This window comes from Urocitellus parryii, chromosome 4, assembly GCF_045843805.1.
Source record: "Urocitellus parryii isolate mUroPar1 chromosome 4, mUroPar1.hap1, whole genome shotgun sequence".
In the NCBI taxonomy this organism is placed as follows: Eukaryota; Metazoa; Chordata; class Mammalia; order Rodentia; family Sciuridae; genus Urocitellus; species Urocitellus parryii.
This window is the reverse complement of record NC_135534.1, coordinates 205,106,047-205,124,138: the sequence shown is the minus strand read 5'-3', so window position 1 is coordinate 205,124,138 and position 18,092 is coordinate 205,106,047. Positions and strand designations below refer to the sequence as shown.

At 54.7% G+C, this 18,092-nt stretch overlaps 2 protein-coding genes across 3 annotated transcripts in view; one reads left to right on the top strand and one right to left on the bottom strand.

The window, feature by feature from the left end:
- The window catches only part of Ptpa (protein phosphatase 2 phosphatase activator), a 27,231-nt gene extending 22,306 nt beyond the window's left edge, over window positions 1–4,925 (bottom strand). Inside the window, exons 1-2 of the mRNA XM_026386371.2 lie at window positions 4,792–4,925; window positions 3,754–3,896 (exon numbers count right to left, since the gene is read on the bottom strand). Of these exons, the coding sequence (XP_026242156.1) occupies window positions 3,754–3,896; window positions 4,792–4,880 (232 nt within the window). The 5' untranslated portion in view covers window positions 4,881–4,925. The remainder of the gene's footprint in view (window positions 1–3,753; window positions 3,897–4,791) is intronic.
- Crat (carnitine O-acetyltransferase) lies at window positions 4,426–18,092 on the top strand. Of its 2 annotated transcripts, none has more exons than XM_026386369.2 (14): window positions 4,426–4,652; window positions 7,283–7,546; window positions 10,593–10,711; window positions 11,922–11,975; window positions 12,519–12,684; window positions 12,975–13,149; window positions 13,779–13,957; window positions 14,515–14,615; window positions 14,968–15,087; window positions 15,246–15,368; window positions 15,458–15,593; window positions 15,934–15,996; window positions 16,684–16,821; window positions 17,285–18,092. In XM_026386369.2, exons 1-14 carry the CDS (start codon window positions 4,626–4,628, stop codon window positions 17,498–17,500), a joined length of 1,881 nt encoding a protein of 626 aa, XP_026242154.2. In that variant the 5' UTR covers window positions 4,426–4,625; the 3' UTR covers window positions 17,501–18,092. The 2 variants fall into 2 exon arrangements, with proteins under 2 accessions (XP_026242154.2, XP_077653278.1); XM_077797152.1 differs by lacking the exon at window positions 4,426–4,652 and adding an exon at window positions 6,470–6,585.

The following is an 18,092-nucleotide window of genomic DNA, read 5'->3' as shown; positions in this document are numbered from 1 at the left end:
TCAAAGCTTTTAAAAGGAAGAAAATCTATATTATGGGCCTAGGAAAGGCAGCCTAGATATTAAAAAATAAAGAGAAAATTGCAGTATGTGGGCTGGGGCTATGGCTCAGTGGTAGAGTGCTTGCCTCGCAGCACAGGTGAGGAGGCACTGGGTTTGATCCTCAGCACCACATATAAATAAATAAATACATAGATAGATAGAAAGATAGATAGATATTGTGTCCATCTACAGCTAAAAATATTTTAAAAAAAGAAAATTTGTAGCAGGTTATATTTAGCATAATCTCATTTTCGTAAAAACATTTATACATCCTAACATAAATAACACATACACATATTAGTATGTGAATTGAAAAAAAACTAAAGGGTTAAACACCAAAGTTACCAATGGTCATATCTAGGAAATGCAATATAAAGGATTTCCATTTTCTAAGTTACATATTATGGGTTTTTTTATTTTGGGGGGGCATTTCCCCCCCCAGGGAAAATCCCAGCCTTTTTTTGCATTTTACTTAGAGACTGGGTCTTATTGAATTGCTTAGAGCCTTGCTAAGTTGCTGAGGCTGGCTCTGAACTCACAATCCTCCTGCTTCAGCCTCCTGAGCCACTGGGATTACAAGCATGCACCACTGTGCCTGGCCTACATATTACTTTTAAAAACAAGCATACAGCACTTTTGTAATCCGAAAAAAAAGCCACAATTTTAAATAGAAATTTGTATTTTCAGAGGTTGGGGGAAGGAAAACAGGGGAGCACAATGTGCCAAACCAGAGGCACACCTCACACTAAGCCACAGAACACCCTCCGCTTTGGGACGTTGAGAAACATGAGCTGCAAATCCTCATTCAGAATTCCAAAATCCAAAGATGTCTGGAAACCCAAAGGTTTTTTGTTTTTTTAAATGAGTTTACCACAAGCTCAGTTGGAACAAAACTGAAGGAGATATGAGGACACTTACAGGCTTTGTGTGGCCCACTTGGTGAGGGGATTCATACATTTTGTGGAAATAACCATTTGGTTTGGGGTGCAGCTTTCTTAAACATGAGAAACTGAATGCCAAAGCACAGCTTGCAGCAGGATTGGTGAGGGGATGCAGGCCCAGACCAACGACTGGAGAGGGCAGTGAGCTGCTGGCGCTTCCTTCAGAGACACAGCCCTTGAGAAGAGGGCTACCACTCAACACAGCATGAATCCCCCTTCTAAGATCCAGCTGCAAGTACCTGCATGAAGGGATGGGGAACTAGGAAGGTTCTGGAACATGTGACATTTGGGAGAATAGACCCTGCCTGGAGAAGCCCTGAGGAAAGGAAAAGTGCCAGGAGATTTGGAGACCTGAGGGGGAAGGACAGAGAACCCAAGAACAAGAAGACAAGCCTTGCAGCCTCTGCCTAACTCAAGTCAAACCAGGGCCCCAAGAAAAGACCAGCTCTTCCTCCTCCCACCTGTCCTGTAAGCTTGTTTCCCAGAGCCCCAAACTGAGGCCCTCACAATTAGCAAATTGCTACTTTAAGTATGATGCCAAATAAAAAGTTTTGTAGGCTAGGCTGGTAACCCAGGTTTCTATGGGAAATGTGTTCCACCTTCAACCAACCAACTTGCAGGCCATCTTTGGGAATTGAGCCTTTGTAGACTTTCTCGGCAAGAAATAGCCCTCCTGGCTGTTTCACAGGGAGGAAGGAGCCTGGCCCCATCTCCACCGGCAAAGGCTACCTTTAGCAGAAGCAATGAAAGGCACCACTGGTGCAACGCCCAGACCCTAAATTTAAAACACAAGCTTTCTGTGGGCACAGTGGAACACACCTGTAATCCAGCAGCTCAGGAGACTGAGGCAGGAAGATTGAGAGTTCAAAGCCAGCCTCAGCACTTTAACAAGTCTCTAAGCAACTCAGAGAGAACCTGTCTCTAAATAAAATATTAGAAAAGGGTGAGGATGTGGATCAGTGGTTAAGTGCCCCTGGGTTCAGTCCCCAGTACCAAAAAACAAAAGACTTAAAGAAGTGTGATGAATGAGGGATCTCTCTCCAGGCCCTGAATGAAAGAGGACAAAGGGGACGGTGAATCCCCTATGACCTCAAGAGTACAAGATGGCAAGCAACATCTAGGGTTTTTAGAGATGTTCCTAAAAAGCCCCCAGGAGCATAGTGGATTATCATCCAGCATTTGGGAACAGGTCTACATGTTCAACCTGTCCAAGTCTGAGAAGCTTATCAGCATCAGCGTTCACTGACTACCCACCGTAGTGAGTCTTTTGCTCAGTCTTTTGACTGAACACACATAACTCCCTGAAGAAAGCGCAGTATCCTCATTTTAACAGACAACTGAGGCTCACAGAGACTGTGGCTTGCCAGGCCAGAGCCAGGACTATGTGATTCCAAACTCCCAAGTTTTCACCCCTGCACTAAGCAGAAATTCTTTCCACTTGATCCAGAAACTCCTGTTTCAAGCTTCAAAAAGGGCAACCTCCAAGAACCTGGATCTCTCTAGGAGCCATAGATAATCTCCTGAGCCATCCTGTCTAAGTCCACAGGTTCTCTTCCCCCACCATCTTCAGAGACACATACATCTCACTGACAATTCTGGTTGCTTCATGTCTCATATCTCCTGCTGTCATGCCCAGAAAACCCGGAGTGATATCTCATATCTCCAGCTGTCATCGCTAGATGACCAAAAAGAATATCTCAGCTCCTAATGCCATCACCAGAACTTATTAAGGGCACATGCCCACAGAGGGTTTTGTATAAATTAATGTCTTTTTTTTAATTTCCTAACAGACAAACCAGCTCTCTGCTCATCTATTTGGGGGAGCAGAGAGGATACCTCCTCTGATTTTCAAAATTTCTTCCTGAGACCTTCCCAGGGACCAAAAACATGTGTGGCAGGACATACAGAATATCAAATGCCTTCAGAACATTAGTTGTGTTTGGATTACCTATTTGTTTCTGTTAGACTTCTAAGTTACCTATGGCCTGTCCTTCTCAGTTAAGGGTAGTCAGCCAACAGCCTTCTCCAGGTGAGGGATGGACAGAAGGGCCTTCCCTAGATCCCTACGAATCTCTGTAAGGAAGGTTTTTCTAGACTTCCCTAGCGCGGTCCCTCATCTCCATCGCAGTTATTTGAGATTAACTAAAAAGAGGCCAAGGTGTAAATAAAAGTTACAGTAGGTGACGCCAGAGACTCTCAGCTCTTGGCACAACCAGCCTTTTTAAATTAGTGGTCTAGACACCAAGGACAGTTTCTCTCAATAAATTCCCAGCCACTGAAACCCCGGTGCCCTGCCTCCAAGGAGAGAGGGAAGGAGGAGGAGAGACGGCAGGGCGTGGGGAGGCTGAGACCGGGCAGGCAGGCCCAGGCCATCGAACAGGGCCCCACAAAGAAAGCGGCGGCCCGGACCCCTTCCGCCCCCATCCGCGGCAACTTTCCCACCAGGCCGGGAGCTCGCTTAAGCACGCGCTGCCCAAATGCGGGGAAGACCGCCTCCGCTGGCCCCGCGCTGCGTCCCGGGCTCCGCGTCCCGGTTGTGCCGCACCCCCGCCCCTGGGGACCCCCGACTCCCGTCCTAACCGGACCCCCAACTCCTGTGTCCCCTGAGCCCCCGACTCCCGGCCTCTCTGGCTCCCCAAATCCTGTCCCCCTGGGTCCCGACCTCGTCCTGCTGGAACCCCCGACTCCGGTCTCCGCCGGGTGCACCCCGGCTTTCGCGCCCCGCTTCCCCGCCTCCCGGGCCCGTCGCCACACCCCGGCGGCCCCGGCCTACCTGGCGGCGGCTGCCGCTCGCCCTCAGCCATCTTCTCCCGCCAGCGGCCGGCCGGCGCCCGCGGTGCCCCCTCGCCTGGCACGCCGCACCTGCCCTCCGCTGCGCGGGCTCCGAGGTCCGGAAGAGGAGAGAGCGCCGGGCAGCTACAGCCGAAAGCCGAGAACTGCAGTCACCGCCGCGCCGACGGCCGCCATGCCGGTGCGGGGCGCGCGGGGAGCATGCCCACTAACGGCCGGCTCGCGGCGTCCGCGCCGGCGGGGGCGGCGGCCATGTCCGTGCGAGGCGCCACGGAGCATGCGCGCCAACGGCCGCCAACGGCCAACCGCCGCGGCGAGCGCGGCCGGCAGCCATGTCTCTGAGGGGCGGCGGGCGGCAGCCATGTCTCTGCGGGGCGAGCCCGCCGGCCATCTTGGTGCGTGAGGCCGCGCCGAGCCCGAGTACCCCGGAGGACAGGACTCCGTCGACATGGCTGTGCCTCCCTGCCACGCGCGAGCGGCTCCCCGGGACGCCAGGCGGTCGTGGGGAAGCGCACCGCCGACCCCGGCTGCCCGCCCCGCGCCCGGAGCGCCGCCGACCGCCCGCCCGCCCGCGCCTGGGCCCGACCGCTAGCTGCGCCCGCCCCGCCCCGCCGCTCGCGGCCGGCCAGCCCGGGGCCGCGGCCGCCCGAGGCCCCGCCCGAGAGCCCTCCTCCCGGGCCGCCAGCCCGCCGCGGGCCCGGTGGGTGGGCGCGGGGCCGCCTTCACTGCGGGCGGCGGCTACGCGGCGACCTTGGCCCCGGAGCCCTAGCGGGGACCCACACTGCCCGCTGCGGAGCGGACTTTGCCCAGGGCGGGGGGCGGAGCGCACCGAGTGTCGGTGCCGGCACCGCAGAGATGTTAGCCTTCGCCGCCAGGACCGTGGTGAGTGTGGCTGCGCCCGGCCCGTAGGGCCCGGCACCGGGCGGGAGGCCGGGAGGGGTCGGCTGGGTCGAGGAGGAAGCGGAGGGGCAAGGGCAGAGGCGGGAGCGAACCCGCGTCCGGGGCGCGCAGTGACAGCCACCTGCAAAAGTCGGCGGAGACCTTGGCTTCAGGCAGCACCCTGAGACCTGGAGCCAAGCTGGGAGGGACCGGGAACTTGCAGCCCCGCATTCGCTCCCCCGGTTACAGTGACTGGCACCTGTCGCAGGAGCTCAGACTGAGCCGCCCTTGCGCAGGCCTGAGTCACTTCTCCAAATCTACAGTTGGTCCGTCTCCTTGTGTGTATCACATGCCCCCTCCCTCGGGATTTGTATGTAGCTAGACAAACTCGTTGGAGGCATGAAGCTGAGCTGCACACGAAGTCCTTGGAAATGGTAGGGGACAGCTAGTGGCAGTCCCATGCCTTTTCTCCCCACCAGCCCACTTCCCCAATCTGTCCACAGCCACCCTATTCTCCCCGGAAGGCAGCCCAGATATTGCTATCCTGATATGGATTCCTTCCCTTTTTGGGGGGTACTGGGAATTGAACTCAGGGACACTCTACCACTGAGCCACATCCTCAGCCCTATTTTGTGTTTTATTTAGAGACAGGGTCTCACTGAGTTGCTTAGAGCCTCCCTTTGCTGAGACTGGCTTTGAACTCCCAATTCCTCGTGTCTCAGCCTCCCCAGCTGCTGGGCTTATAGGCATGTGCTGGCTGGGTTCCTTTCCTTTTTGATCCAAGCATTTCTCTGCTTGGTTCTTTCCCAGACAGATAACTCCAGGCCAGTGGCTGAAGGTACACATTGGAACTCAGACTTAAAGAGACTCTTCAAGGTGTTCCAGCACCTGAGTCTCCACCTCACCATTTCCATTGCAAGAAATCTGTGCTTTGTCCCACAGAGGGCCTCTAAGTCATCCTCCATACTGGCCTGATCACTCTACTGCTGGGGAAACTGAGGCAAGGGGGACTTGGCCAGTCCCCCTGGATCTGTTGATTCAAATTTACCCTAATTCCAAAGCCAGTGTCATTTTGTTTATTTTTTAATATATTTTTTAGTTGTGGTTGGACACAATATCTTTGCTTCATTTATTCATTTTTATGTGGTGCTGAGGATCGAACCCAGCGCCTCCCAAGTGCTAGGCAAGTGCTTTACCCGTTGAGCCACATCCCCAGCCCATTTTGTTTATTTTAAATAACAAAAGTTCTCCACTTTCCACCCCCAGCAGAACTAGCCACAGTGAGGAAGAAACACCAGACATTGGTAGAGGGGTGGTGCAGAAGGGTCTCATTAGTCCAGGAGAGAAATGGGATGGATGGGGCTCTTGGCAGCCACTACCCACTGGTGACTGGTGTCTCTCACTTGCATCAATCCCACTTTCAGTACTGATTTCAGAGCTGCTATGACTCAGTAGCCCGGCAGTTTCTGTCCTCCAGCCAAGTTTTCCCACATCAAAAAGATCTACATAGATTTTGACAGGTGGATTTTTAAATACGTCTTGGTCTGCCTCCCTGGCACTGGGCCCATCCTGAGAAGAAAGGAAAAATACTTAAAGATTTACTGCTACTCCATTGCCCACCACCGGCAACCCATTCACCTGCTCCCCATTCTTCCACTTGAGGAAGCTGGGGAGGGTGGAGCAGGTGCTTCAGTCTGGCAGCTTTACCCATCAGTGTCTCAATCCCAGATACCACCATAGCCATCACCATTACCATCTTGCCTCTCCCCTGAATCTTGGCTCTTGTCTTTTTTTCCAGCCCGGGCAGGTGGCTGCCTCTTGGTAGGTTCTGCTCACCCACTTGGTAGCACAGTTAGGCTTAGAGATCCAGCCAAGGCAGACAGACAGGGCTCAGAACCTCAGTCTTGCCATGGAAGACGGGCAGCAGAGAGAAAAGGTATGGAATGGAGCTTTTGCCGCTTGCCTGCCACCAGCCAGCAGCCTGGGACCCTCCTGTCTCTCTTTCTGCCACCTCCAGAGTCTCCTGGACTCCTCTGTGTATCTTTCTCACATTTTTTTACCACCTCTCACCTTCCACGCCAGGCCACTCAGCTCTCGCCACTGCACTGCCCTTATACCCCCTACTCCCACCCCACAGGCAGGAGAAATCCTGAGGCCAAGGCCTCACCCAGGGGTGCTCTCAATGTCTGGCTCTCTAATTTTCTTCTCCCTTCTATTTCTCAACCTGGAAAGGGTGGGAGAAAGGAAGGTGGGGACCACAGAGAGGGGGCTGTCAGCTCTCTGCTGCTGATTCATCTTCACAGAGCAAGAAGGCAGGGCCTGTGCATCCAGACAGCAAGGAGGCCCTTTACCTCTACCATTCCAACAGCACCTTTCATCCTGACTGGGGTCCCTGGAGCCTTGCCAGGATCAGTGGCCACACCTACCCTCCTCCATCCCTGCGTGTAGCTGCAGGCCCCTGGGAGGTGGGGACACCTGTAGCTCAAGGGTTGGGAGACTAGGGCAGGCACCACCCATGAGGCCATCTCTGCCTTCAGGGGTGGACACATAAGCACCTACCTAGGACTGCAACTTTGGGAGATTCAGGTGCTCAGAGCCTGCAAGAGAATAAGCAGGTCTTCTGCTGCCCACAGGTGAAGCCCCTGGGCCTCCTCAGGCCCTCGTCCCTGATGAAGGTTTTCAGCCGCTTTAAGACACACCAAGATGCTCTGCCGAGGCTGCCTGTGCCCCCACTTCAGCAGTCTCTGGACCATTACCTCAAGGCACTGCAGCCCATTGTGAGTGAGGAGGAGTGGGCCCAAACCAAGCAGCTGGTGGATGAGTTTCAGACCTCCGGGGGCGTAGGGGAACGTCTGCAGAAGGGACTGGAACGCAGGGCCAAGAAGACCGAGAACTGGGTAAGTGCGATGGTAGGCTGCACTGGCCCCCAGCTCCCAGAGCTCTGGGTCCTCCTGAGGACCCCTCACTGTGGCCTCTTGCCAACAGCACACCCAGAGTCTTCACTTATTTGCAATGTAGAGTTTGCTGAGCCCTTACCTGGGCCTGACACTAGCAGATGCTGAGTGGGCAAGAAAGACCTGGTAATCAGCCTCTCAGATCCGACACTGACAAAGTGCAGAGAGGAGGGAAAGGTGGTAAACGGGATGCAGGTCAGTGGGTGAGGTCATTTCAGGCAGGGAAATTCCATGGAAATAAAAGGTGGTGAGGGCTGGCATATGGCTCAGTGGGAGAGCCCTTGCCTGGCATGCCTGAGGCCCTGGGTTCCAAAAGAACTACGAAAGAAAGACGATGATGCAAGTGTGGCGTGATGAATGGTATCATCTTCATATTGGGTGAGCAGGGAGAGCCGTAGGAAGAGGAACTGCTCTAAGACGTAGGGCAGAGGTGACAACAGCCTGGAACAGAGCCTGGAGTGGAGTGAAGAGCAGGGCAAGTCAAGTAGAAGGAACATGGACTTGAGCTCAGTGGGATAGTCTTGGACAGGAAATATGCCTGCCAGGGGTCAGTTGCCCTGTTCTGCAGCTGCACTGTCATGTGTGTTTGGAGTGGCACATGTCTGTACTGGTGCCTGTGCCTTCCTCTATATTATTATTATTTTTTTTTTTTTTTTACATTTTAGTTTTCGGCAGACACATCTTTGTTTGTATGTGGTGCTGAGGATCGAACCCAGGCTGCACCCATGCCAGGGGAGCGCGCTACCGCTTGAGCCATATCCCCAGCCCCTATATTGTTCTTATACTTCAACATAAAGATAGAGAAGGTGATCCCAGCTGCTGGGAGGGAGGCAAGCTTGAGAGCAGAGGCAGTGGGAGGCTGGCACTTGCCCCCAGGGAGATGCTGGTGACCTCAGCCTGGCATTGCAGGAAGAAGGGGGAGTCATGAGGTCCAGGATGGTTTGGATGGCAGTATCACTGGTACTTAACTGATGGGTGGGGTGCAGTCCCAATCCTGAGCAGCTAGGGGCAGGAATGGATAGGACCAAGGGAGAAGCTGATTGGGACAGAACCAGTGCTAGATTCTGTTCCTGTGAAGTACAGCTGTCCTTCAGTATCCATAGGGGATCCACTCCAGGACCAGGTGCATACCAAAATCTGAGGATACTCAAGTCCTTTATAGGAAAGGGTATAGTATTTGCATAGGACCAATGAAGGTTCTCCTGGGTACTATACGTCACCTCTAGATAACTTACAACTCCAAATACAATGTAAATGTTATGTAAATGTTGTTACACTGTGTAGCTTAGGAAATAAAGGCAAGAAAACAAGTCTGTACTTGTTGAGTACAAACATAGATTTTTCTTCAAATATTCTCCATACTGAGGTGGTGGATCTGTGAACATGGAACCAGCAGATTCAGAGGGCCAACTGCACTGTAAGGTGGGAGGTGTAGAAACTGGCCCAGGGATCATCAGAGGTGAGAGGCAGGTGGGAGTTGGTGCAGGGGCAGCATTTACTGAGGCTTGGCAGGTCAAGGCCTTGGATTGTGGAGTCAGGGTTTGGCCCTGGTAGGACCTTGGAGGGTCTGGAGTCCACTGGTTCTCCAGTTGTGTTAGCCAGGGACTCCTTCAACCCAAAGCTTCTGGCTCAAGGAGTAGGGCCTGTACACTCAGAGCTCCTGAAGCAGTTTTGATGCCACCTAACAGGATCTCACGGGGCCATACCAGTAGGTTTTTCCTGTCTCCCAAGATGCAGCCCAAGGCTCTGAGATCCCTGGGAGAGTGCAGACCCCTGACTGTGAGGGAGCTTGTGTCTGTCCCTCCCTATACATAAAGCACACCAAGGCCCAGAGAGGTAGACCAAAGCCCAGAGCCTCATAGCAGCTCTCACATGGCACTGTGCTACACAGGAAGACCTGCGTGACTCAGGAGTCCAGCCAGTCCTTAGGCTGTGAGTCAGCAACAGCAGTCACCCAGTATTCATCCTAAGGCAAGTCACCTCCCCTTTCCCTCTTGCCAAGGATCCAAGGCAAGTGGCCTGGTGCCATATGCCATCAGTTCCTCAAGGGGAGTAAGTGTTGAGAAAGTACCTCCTGATGCTGCTTGGAATGGGACAAGGGTGCACAGGGCGTGGCCTGGGTCTCCAGGGTCTGAGGGATCTGCAGAGAGGTGCACAGTGGTGGGGGCAGTGTGTGCTGGAGAGGGGTTGTAATCAGCACAGAATTCTCAGGGACACCTTGGACAGTCACCTAGGAGTGTCCACATCATCAAGATAGCCTTTAATACCATGCCCATGGCCGGTCCCCAGAGAGACCCCCCACACTCCCAGGGCAGAGGATAGATCTTAAGGACGTGTCATCCATATCTTGTCACTAGCACAGTAATTACCCTTCCTCTCTGGTCAAGATTGCTCTGACCTTGAGATCAAAGTTTATTTTCTGGTCTGACACCAAGAAAACTGAGGCTACTGAGGAGGACAGGACCTGTGAGCTGTCCTGACACCAAATCCCTGTCTCCTTAGAAAACCTCTCAGCTGGGGTCAAACACTCATTCACTGAGCCAGGTGTGATGGGAAACACCTAAAATCCCAGCTACTTAGGAAGCTGAGTCAGGAGGATCACAATTTTGAGACCAGCCTTGGCAACTCAGTGAGAACCTGTCTCAAAATAAAATTTTAATAAAGGGCTGGGGATGCAGTTCAGTGGGAGAGTGCTCGCACAGAGGCCCTGGGTTCAATCTCAGCACCACACACACACCAAAAAAATCATTTACCTTCCTGCCACCCTACCACCCCAGGTTTCCTCCCTGGCAGTGCTAATTGCCCAGGCTAAGGGGAAGATGAAGGTTTAAGGAGGTGTGCAGAGTTTCTGAACCTCAGCATTCACTTGGAAAATCTGGGCTGCAGATATGGGGCAGAGGGCATGGGGCCAGCCAGGTCCCTGGCCCTGGGGAGAAAGGGTATCAGGTGCCCATCCCCCTCTCCTAACCAGACTCTGGTCCTCATCCAGCTGTCTGAGTGGTGGCTCAAGACAGCCTATCTCCAGTTCCGCCAGCCTGTGGTCATCTGCTCCAGCCCTGGAGTTATGCTGCCCAAGCAGGACTTTGTGGATCTACAGGGTCAGCTCCGGTGAGTGGCGGGGGCTGGGGTGGGGCAGGGACGTAGCAGCAGGGCTGTGCAGTTTTCAGCACCCCCAAGCCCCAAGTCTAAGCCCCAGGAGATTGGAAGGACCCAACCCTGATCTTGTATCCCTACAAACAGACTTGTAAAGTGGGGAGCATCCTCCCTATTCTACAGATAGGGAAACTGAGGCTCAGAGCAGTAAAGGGACTTGCCCAAGACCACTAATCAGGATAGGAGGCAGGGCCTCCAGGGTTAGAGATCCAAACCTGGGACTGAGTCCACTCCTTTCCAATCTCCTGAGCTGGCCACAGGGGTGACCTTTGTACACAGTCCCCTTTTCCACATTCGGCATGTCACCTGCCCTGGCCCACGTTCCAGTCCTTACCAGAGATAAAAATACCAGCAATAGGGATCTCCTGCTCAAGAGCCAGCCACTCGATGCTGCCACCTGCTTCTTTTAAAGAGCCAGGAGGGTGTGGCCCCATGCAGAGCACTTGCCTCACATACTCAGGGCTCTGGGTTTCAATCTCCATACCACAAAAAAGGACCAGAGCACTTGGGGAAGGGCTGGAACTCAGGCCCAGGAACCCTAGCCAGTGGTGCGCATGTTGAGGCCACTGCAGGCCCCAGGTATAGGGGCTGGTTGGTGTGGGCTAGGAAACCCCTCTTCATAAGCCCAGATGACCCAGGGAGGAAGGCCAAGTTGAGACCAGTGGCCCAGGAAGGACACAGAGCCTCAGAGAGGGGAAGGGACCTAGCAGAGGGGACACCATGAGCCGCTGCCCTTTCTTCCACACACACATCCTCAGGTCCCTCCATGCCTGATACTTCACAGCATATATCCTCTTCTGGCCCCAGCCTGTGGTTCAGGACCTCAGACCCTTGGTGGGACCTGATGCCACTGACCATTAATGCCATTGATTAGCACCTAAGTCCTGCCAGGCCGTAGGCCACCAACCTCTCCCGGAGCCCTGCTGATGGCCCTCCTCTAGAGAGTGAGGAAGAAAGCTCTCAGAAGAGCCTCTCGTGGAGGGGCTCAGAGATCCCTGCCCGAGCCCCCAGTTTTCTGTAAGCAGTGGGAGAGGTGGGGAGAGGGAATCGGTAGGTTACCTTGGCTAGGCCTCCCCCTCCCCCACCAGGTGATCTTGCCCAATCCCACGTGTCCTGGGCCTCCCTCAGTGTCCACACAGTTTCACATCTCTAACCAATCCTCCAGGTTCGCTGCCAAACTAATCGAGGGTGTGTTGGACTTCAAGGCCATGATTGACAAGTGAGCATCTCTACCCCGACCCTGTCCCACTCCTGCTCAGGCCTGCCTGAGCCTGTGGCACCCCTCACCCAATGTGTCAGCTTGGGTGCTAGGCAGGCCCAGAGGCCAGTCATTTTCACTTCCTGTTGACCCAGCCTCGGTGGGGGCTAGAGACTGCACATTCTGGAGATTAGAATGTTTAGGTCCTCCTCACTCCAGCCACTGGGACCACCAGGTAACCTTGCCCCATCCCAGAAAGAGGACCCCAGAGATTGACTTGCTGCCTCATATCTCCTGTAGCAAACCGAAGCCCAGAAAGTGGGAGGGAGGGAATTTCCAGATGACTCATAAATGGGACCCTTGGGCAGGAGTAATACAGGCCTCCTGACCCTTGCCCAGCTCTGATGGCCCCTGTTCATGCTGAGGGTGAGTAGGGATACAGGGGTTCCTGGCCCTGTGTGAGCTCCCACTTGGCTGGCCCAGCCCCTAACAGATTCCTGTCCACCTTGGCTGCCTCCCTGTTTACTTGCCCAGTAACCCCTCAATGTTCCCCTTCCCCCACAGTGAGACCCTGCCTGTGGAGTATCTGGGGGGAAAGCCACTGTGCATGAACCAATACTATCAGATCCTGTCCTCCTGCCGAGTGCCGGGCCCCAAGCAGGACTCAGTTGTCAACTTCTTAAAGACCAAGAAGCCACCCATGCACATCACTGTGGTGCACAACTATCAGGTGGGTGTCCCTGCCACAGCCCTGCCCTGCAGCAGGAGGCAGCTTCCCAACACAGATGCTCACCAGCCCGGGAACTCCATGCCCTGGCCAGGAGGGGCTGTGGGCCTGCCCAGCCTGAGGAGGGCAATCTGAGGATCTCCTTCCTCTCTTCCCCTGAGCCTGACTCCATCCTCTTAGCTGGGCCCTGGGACAGCACTGGCTGTGACCTCCAAGTTGCCAAAAGGAGGCTGGGAGGTGGGTCAGGACGGTTCTTGCTCGAAATCCCCCAGCCCCTGCCTCTGTCTGCACAGTTCTTTGAGTTGGACGTGTACCACAGCGACGGAACACCCCTCACCTCGGATCAGATCTTTGTGCAGCTAGAGAAGATCTGGAACTCATCTCTGCAAGCCAATAAGGAGCCCGTGGGCATCCTCACATCCAATCATCGCAACACATGGGCCAAAGCCTACAATACCCTCATCAAAGGTGCCTCCAGGGTGGGGCCCACACTGAGGCCATACTCCAGGGCCTCTTTGCACAGTGAGCAGGGCCAGCACCAGGCTGGGGCAGCCACATGTCTCACTGGATCCTCTCAACTCAGAGTGTCGTTGACCCATTTGTAGATGAGGAAACTGAGGCTTGGTTTGGTTAGGCTGGTTTCTCTCTGTTAAGTAACGGGTTGGGATCAGAGTCCAAGTCTTCTGCTGCAGAGCCTGCCTTTCACTCCATACTCCCTCTATCCCCGTAGGTCCCCCTAAGGCTCCAAATCCATATTGGTCAAGGCATCATCATAGAGCCAGACCACCCACTCTGGATCCTTGATGCAACATTAGTCCCCTGGTGTGACCCTGGGCTTCCACTTCCAGTGTCCACAGTGGTCAGGTGTTTGGCCCTGCCCTTCAGGGAGGGTACAGGGGAAGACTGAAGTGCCTTGTTGGGGGTGAAGTTCCAAACATGCACCCAGCACTCAGTGAATGTCCTGGAATCCCCCAATCAGGGAACTGCCCACCCCCAAAGGGGTGCAAACAGGCCAGAAGATCTCCAGGCAGGAAGCCATAGGTCATGGGACTCAGCCCTGTCTCCCCACCCCCACTTCCCCCTTCCACTAACCACAGACAAGGTGAACCGGGAGTCCGTGCGCTCCATCCAGAAGAGCATCTTCACCGTGTGCCTGGACAGGCCTGTGCCCAGGGTCTCAGAAGATGTCTATCGTAACCATGTGGCTGGCCAAATGCTGCATGGGGGCGGCAGCAAGCTCAACAGTGGCAACCGCTGGTTTGACAAGACACTGCAGGTGAGGACTTGGCAGGGCCATGACCCCCAGACACCTACCCAGAGATGGTCCACTGTGGCTAGGGACTTCCTGCCCCTCTGGATCTGACGTCCCTAGCCTCCCACTTATAAAGCAGAGAGGAAGCCAGCAGGCTGGACGCCATGCCACCATAATTACCAGGCAGCCAACCTGTCATTATCAGACCTGCACACCACTGTCAGCCCCAGAACAGCACTTGGGCTCATCAGAGATCCTGGAATCTGGGGGGTCAGGCAAGCGGTACAGGCTTGGGCACAACTTTTCCTCCCTGCACCTTTAACATGGTGGGAGCAGAATTCTCCGGGGCGAGGGGGCTTTCTAGGCTTGGCTGAGCTGTGCTGAGCATGAGATGGGCTTTGGACAGCCTGGGCTGGCAGAGCCAGGGTACCCTACGAGTGTTAGTTGTCATTAATAACAGAAACAGCACAACCCCTTGAGATGACTTAAGAGAGGCCCTTCCCATGAGACCTACCTGGAGTGGCTGGGTCAGGAACCACCCTCCTGACCTGGGCCTGACAGAGTCCCTTCTCCCCCTACAGTTCATTGTGGCAGAAGATGGCTCCTGTGGCCTGGTTTATGAGCATGCAGCAGCGGAGGGACCACCCATTGTTGCCCTTCTGGACCATGTCATCGAGTACACGTGAGTAAGGTCACACTCTGGTTTCCCAGTTCCTGGTGTAGGAACTTTGGGGATTATTACTCTCCTTTTCACCTGGGAATCTACTTCAAAGGAGCAGGCAGAGGACATGGTTCTTAGAGCCAGCTGGAACTCTGGCTCCCGACTTCCTGCTGTGTGGCCTTGGACAAGTCCCTTGTGTCCCTACATTTAGCAGCGTGGAAGCTGGCGCAAAGGCAGTTTTCTGAAGAGCAAATTTGAGTGTCCCTGAACTGGTCCCCCATCTTCAGGGACCCATCCGCTCTACCCCAGTCCCAGGGACACACTCAGGATCTGGGGTACCAGCATGAGCCTGAGCCCCCAATGTCCCATGCAGGAAGAAGCCGGAGCTCGTGCGGTCCCCCATGGTGCCTCTGCCCATGCCCAGGAAGCTGCGGTTCAATATCACCCCTGAGATCAAGAATGACATTGAGAAGGCCAAGCAGAACCTTGGCATGTAGGTCTTGCAGGGGCAAGGCCAACAAGCCTTCAAACCCAAGGCTCCATGCAGGCCTGTCCCGGGACCTGTCCCTGTGCTCTGGGTCCCTCCCTGGGGTTGGCAGGGGCTGCTGGGTACCTGCTTCTCACCTGTTCCTCCTGTGTCCCCCTTCCCAGAATGATCCAGGACCTGGACATCACAGTGATGGTGTTCCACCACTTTGGAAAGGACTTCCCCAAGTCAGAGAAGCTGAGCCCTGATGCCTTCATCCAGATGGCCCTACAGCTGGCCTACTACAGGTGTGCCTACCTCCTATTTGTGAAGAAAGGAGAGATCTGGGAACGGGGTGCAACCTTTCAGGGTGGGCTTAGCAATGTCTCGCACCCAGGATCTACGGGCAGGCGTGTGCCACATATGAAAGTGCCTCCCTGCGCATGTTTCACCTGGGACGCACTGACACCATCCGCTCAGCCTCTATGGACTCACTGGCCTTCGTCAAGGCTATTGATGACTCCAGTGTGACGGTGAGAGATCTAGCAAGGGCTGGTGAGCTGGACTCGAGCCATCTCCTTTCCTGTTCACTCTGCCATCACACATGGATTGCGCATGTGTGGTCTTCCAGCCCTATGGTGGGCAATGGGAATCCAACAGAAGATGAAGCATCGATTTAGTTCTGAGCTTTCTGATAGAGGAAAAGGGAGCCATCCCTATGTTGGGGCCTTGGGGGCTGGGGACTGAAGAGGTAGCAGTACTCGGCTCTGAAGGAGCTGGGAACGTAGTGCTGGGTAGAGAGTGGGCTACGAAGTAGGGGAGAAAGAGGGAAGGGACAGTGCTTCAGCTCTCCCTGACCTTCACACCCACCAGGAACATCAGAAGGTGGAGCTACTGCGGAAGGCTGTGCAAGCCCACCGAGCCTACACTGACAGGGTGAGTGAGCCCAGTGTATCACTGCTTATTGTCCCTTAACATCCCCCACCTGTCTGTCCATCTTTCTTCTCATCCCTGCGTTACATGGCTAACCTTTCACTAGAAGCACTCCTTCCCTGAGCTCTGGAACACCCAGAGCAATAGCCCCATTTTGAAGCTGGGGAATCTAAGGGGGACCTAGTAACTGCCCTCATCCCAGTTCCAGAGTTAGCACAGGCCCCTGGGTGTTGTGGGATGCTGAGGGTGTCCATGGTTCAGCAACGATGCATTTCCTGCTTTCCAGTAGCTTGGGCTACAGCCAGGGAGCTAATGGTCTAGGTGCCCATCCTAGCTGTGGCACTGGCACCTGTTTGTGCCATACACTGCTCACATCACATGCAGCTGTCATCTAGATCTTACTGGTTTCTGCCACAGATGGAAGACACTGAGGCTCCAGAACCTAAGGGTTTGTTAAGGTCCCACAGCCTGGACGGGGCTGAGCCACCCACCTACAGGGCTCATGCTTTTAAATCCCACATTGTCCTGCCTCCTGGCCAGATCTCTGTCCCTCCCTGGGACTTAATTTCCTCATCTGGAAATTTCCTCTCCTGCCTGGATACTTTGATGTCTTGGTTCCCAAGGACTAGTGGCTGGAAGGGGCAGTGCTACCGTAGCCCTCACCTGCTCCTGACAGCTCCTTCCCCACAGGCCATCCGTGGAGAAGCCTTTGACCGGCACCTGCTGGGCCTGAAGCTGCAGGCCATCGAGGACCTAGTGAGCATGCCTGACATCTTCATGGACACCTCCTATGCCATCGCCATGCACTTCAACCTCTCCACCAGCCAGGTGGGCCACTGCCAAAGCCTCGAGTCCCCAAGGAAGTGGGGACAGGGGCAACACTGCAGCCTAGGCAGGCTGAGGTAGTGTCAGAGCTCCTTAAGAAAACTGGCTTCCTTCACTCACTGGTCAGATAGAAACACCTGATCTGGGTCAACCTGTGCTAGATGCTGGACTAGCAGGGGACAGAGCACCATGCCTGGTCCCGTCTGTGGGAAGTGCTGGGGGTCGGGAGGGCAAAGGAGGGAGCAGCTACAATCCCCCACACCCCAGGAAATGCCTAGGAAGGCTCCCCAGAGGAGCTGACTGCACCTTGGAGGACGAGAGGGAGTCCCCCTCTGCTGGAGATAAGGAGAGGGTGTCTGCAGCAGAGCAGGGTGGGAGCAGACAGAAGAGAAGACAGGCTGGTGCCCCCTCACGGTTGGAGGCAAACCATGGACCAGGGATGAGAGCTTTGATCTACTATCCCCAGGTCCCTGCCAAGACAGACTGCGTCATGTTCTTTGGGCCTGTGGTCCCTGATGGCTACGGCATCTGCTATAACCCCATGGAGGCCCATATCAACTTCTCTGTGTCTGCCTACAACAGCTGTGCTGAGACCAACGCTGCCCGCATGGCACACTACCTGGAGAGGGCACTCCTGGACATGCGTACCCTACTTCAGAACCACCCCCGGGCCAAACTCTAAGCCTTGTGTTCGGGCCTGCTAGTGCCATAGCCAATCCCATCTGGGGATAGCCACCCTCCAGGGCTCAATTCCTTTGCTTCCTCTGCCCTTGGCCCCAGGATCTGAACACATCTTCTTGGGGGTCCTACAGGCTCAACAAAGTGCCTTCTGTGAGCTGGGGCTCAGTTCAGAAGCTGAGCAGGACCTAAGGCGCAGGCCTTCAGCACATCATCCCCTGGAGAAGGGACCCAGTCTAGCCCAGCACTTATCATACTAGGAGACTAGAAAGAGCTCCGTTTCTTTCCTAGCTCAGCTCTGGCTAGTCCTTGCCATCTCTATAGCCAGGCCAGGGTCTATACTCTGAACTCCAAGCTCTCAAGGACCTGAAGACAAAGGATGATCTGGAGCTGAGGAGCCAGGGAGCAAGGTTTCCTGGTCAAGGGGACCCCCTGAGGTACCATCAACAACACGGTTGCTATGGTCTTTTTGGATAAGGTGACTCATGAGCCCTGGCCCTCTTGCTTCCACACAGCATGATCCCTGAACCACTTCACAGTTGTAAAACACAAGCACACCAGGTAATTAATTAATAAAGGGAAAATGTGCTGGCAAA

Coding starts and splice junctions, on each gene's coding strand:
- Crat (XM_026386369.2), top strand. CDS start 4,626: ATGTTAGCCTTCGCCGCCAGGACCGTG. Junction 7,547..10,592: donor CCAAGAAGACCGAGAACTGG/GTAAGTGCGATG, acceptor GTCCTCATCCAG/CTGTCTGAGTGGTGGCTCAA. Junction 13,958..14,514: donor GGTTTGACAAGACACTGCAG/GTGAGGACTTGG, acceptor CTCCCCCTACAG/TTCATTGTGGCAGAAGATGG.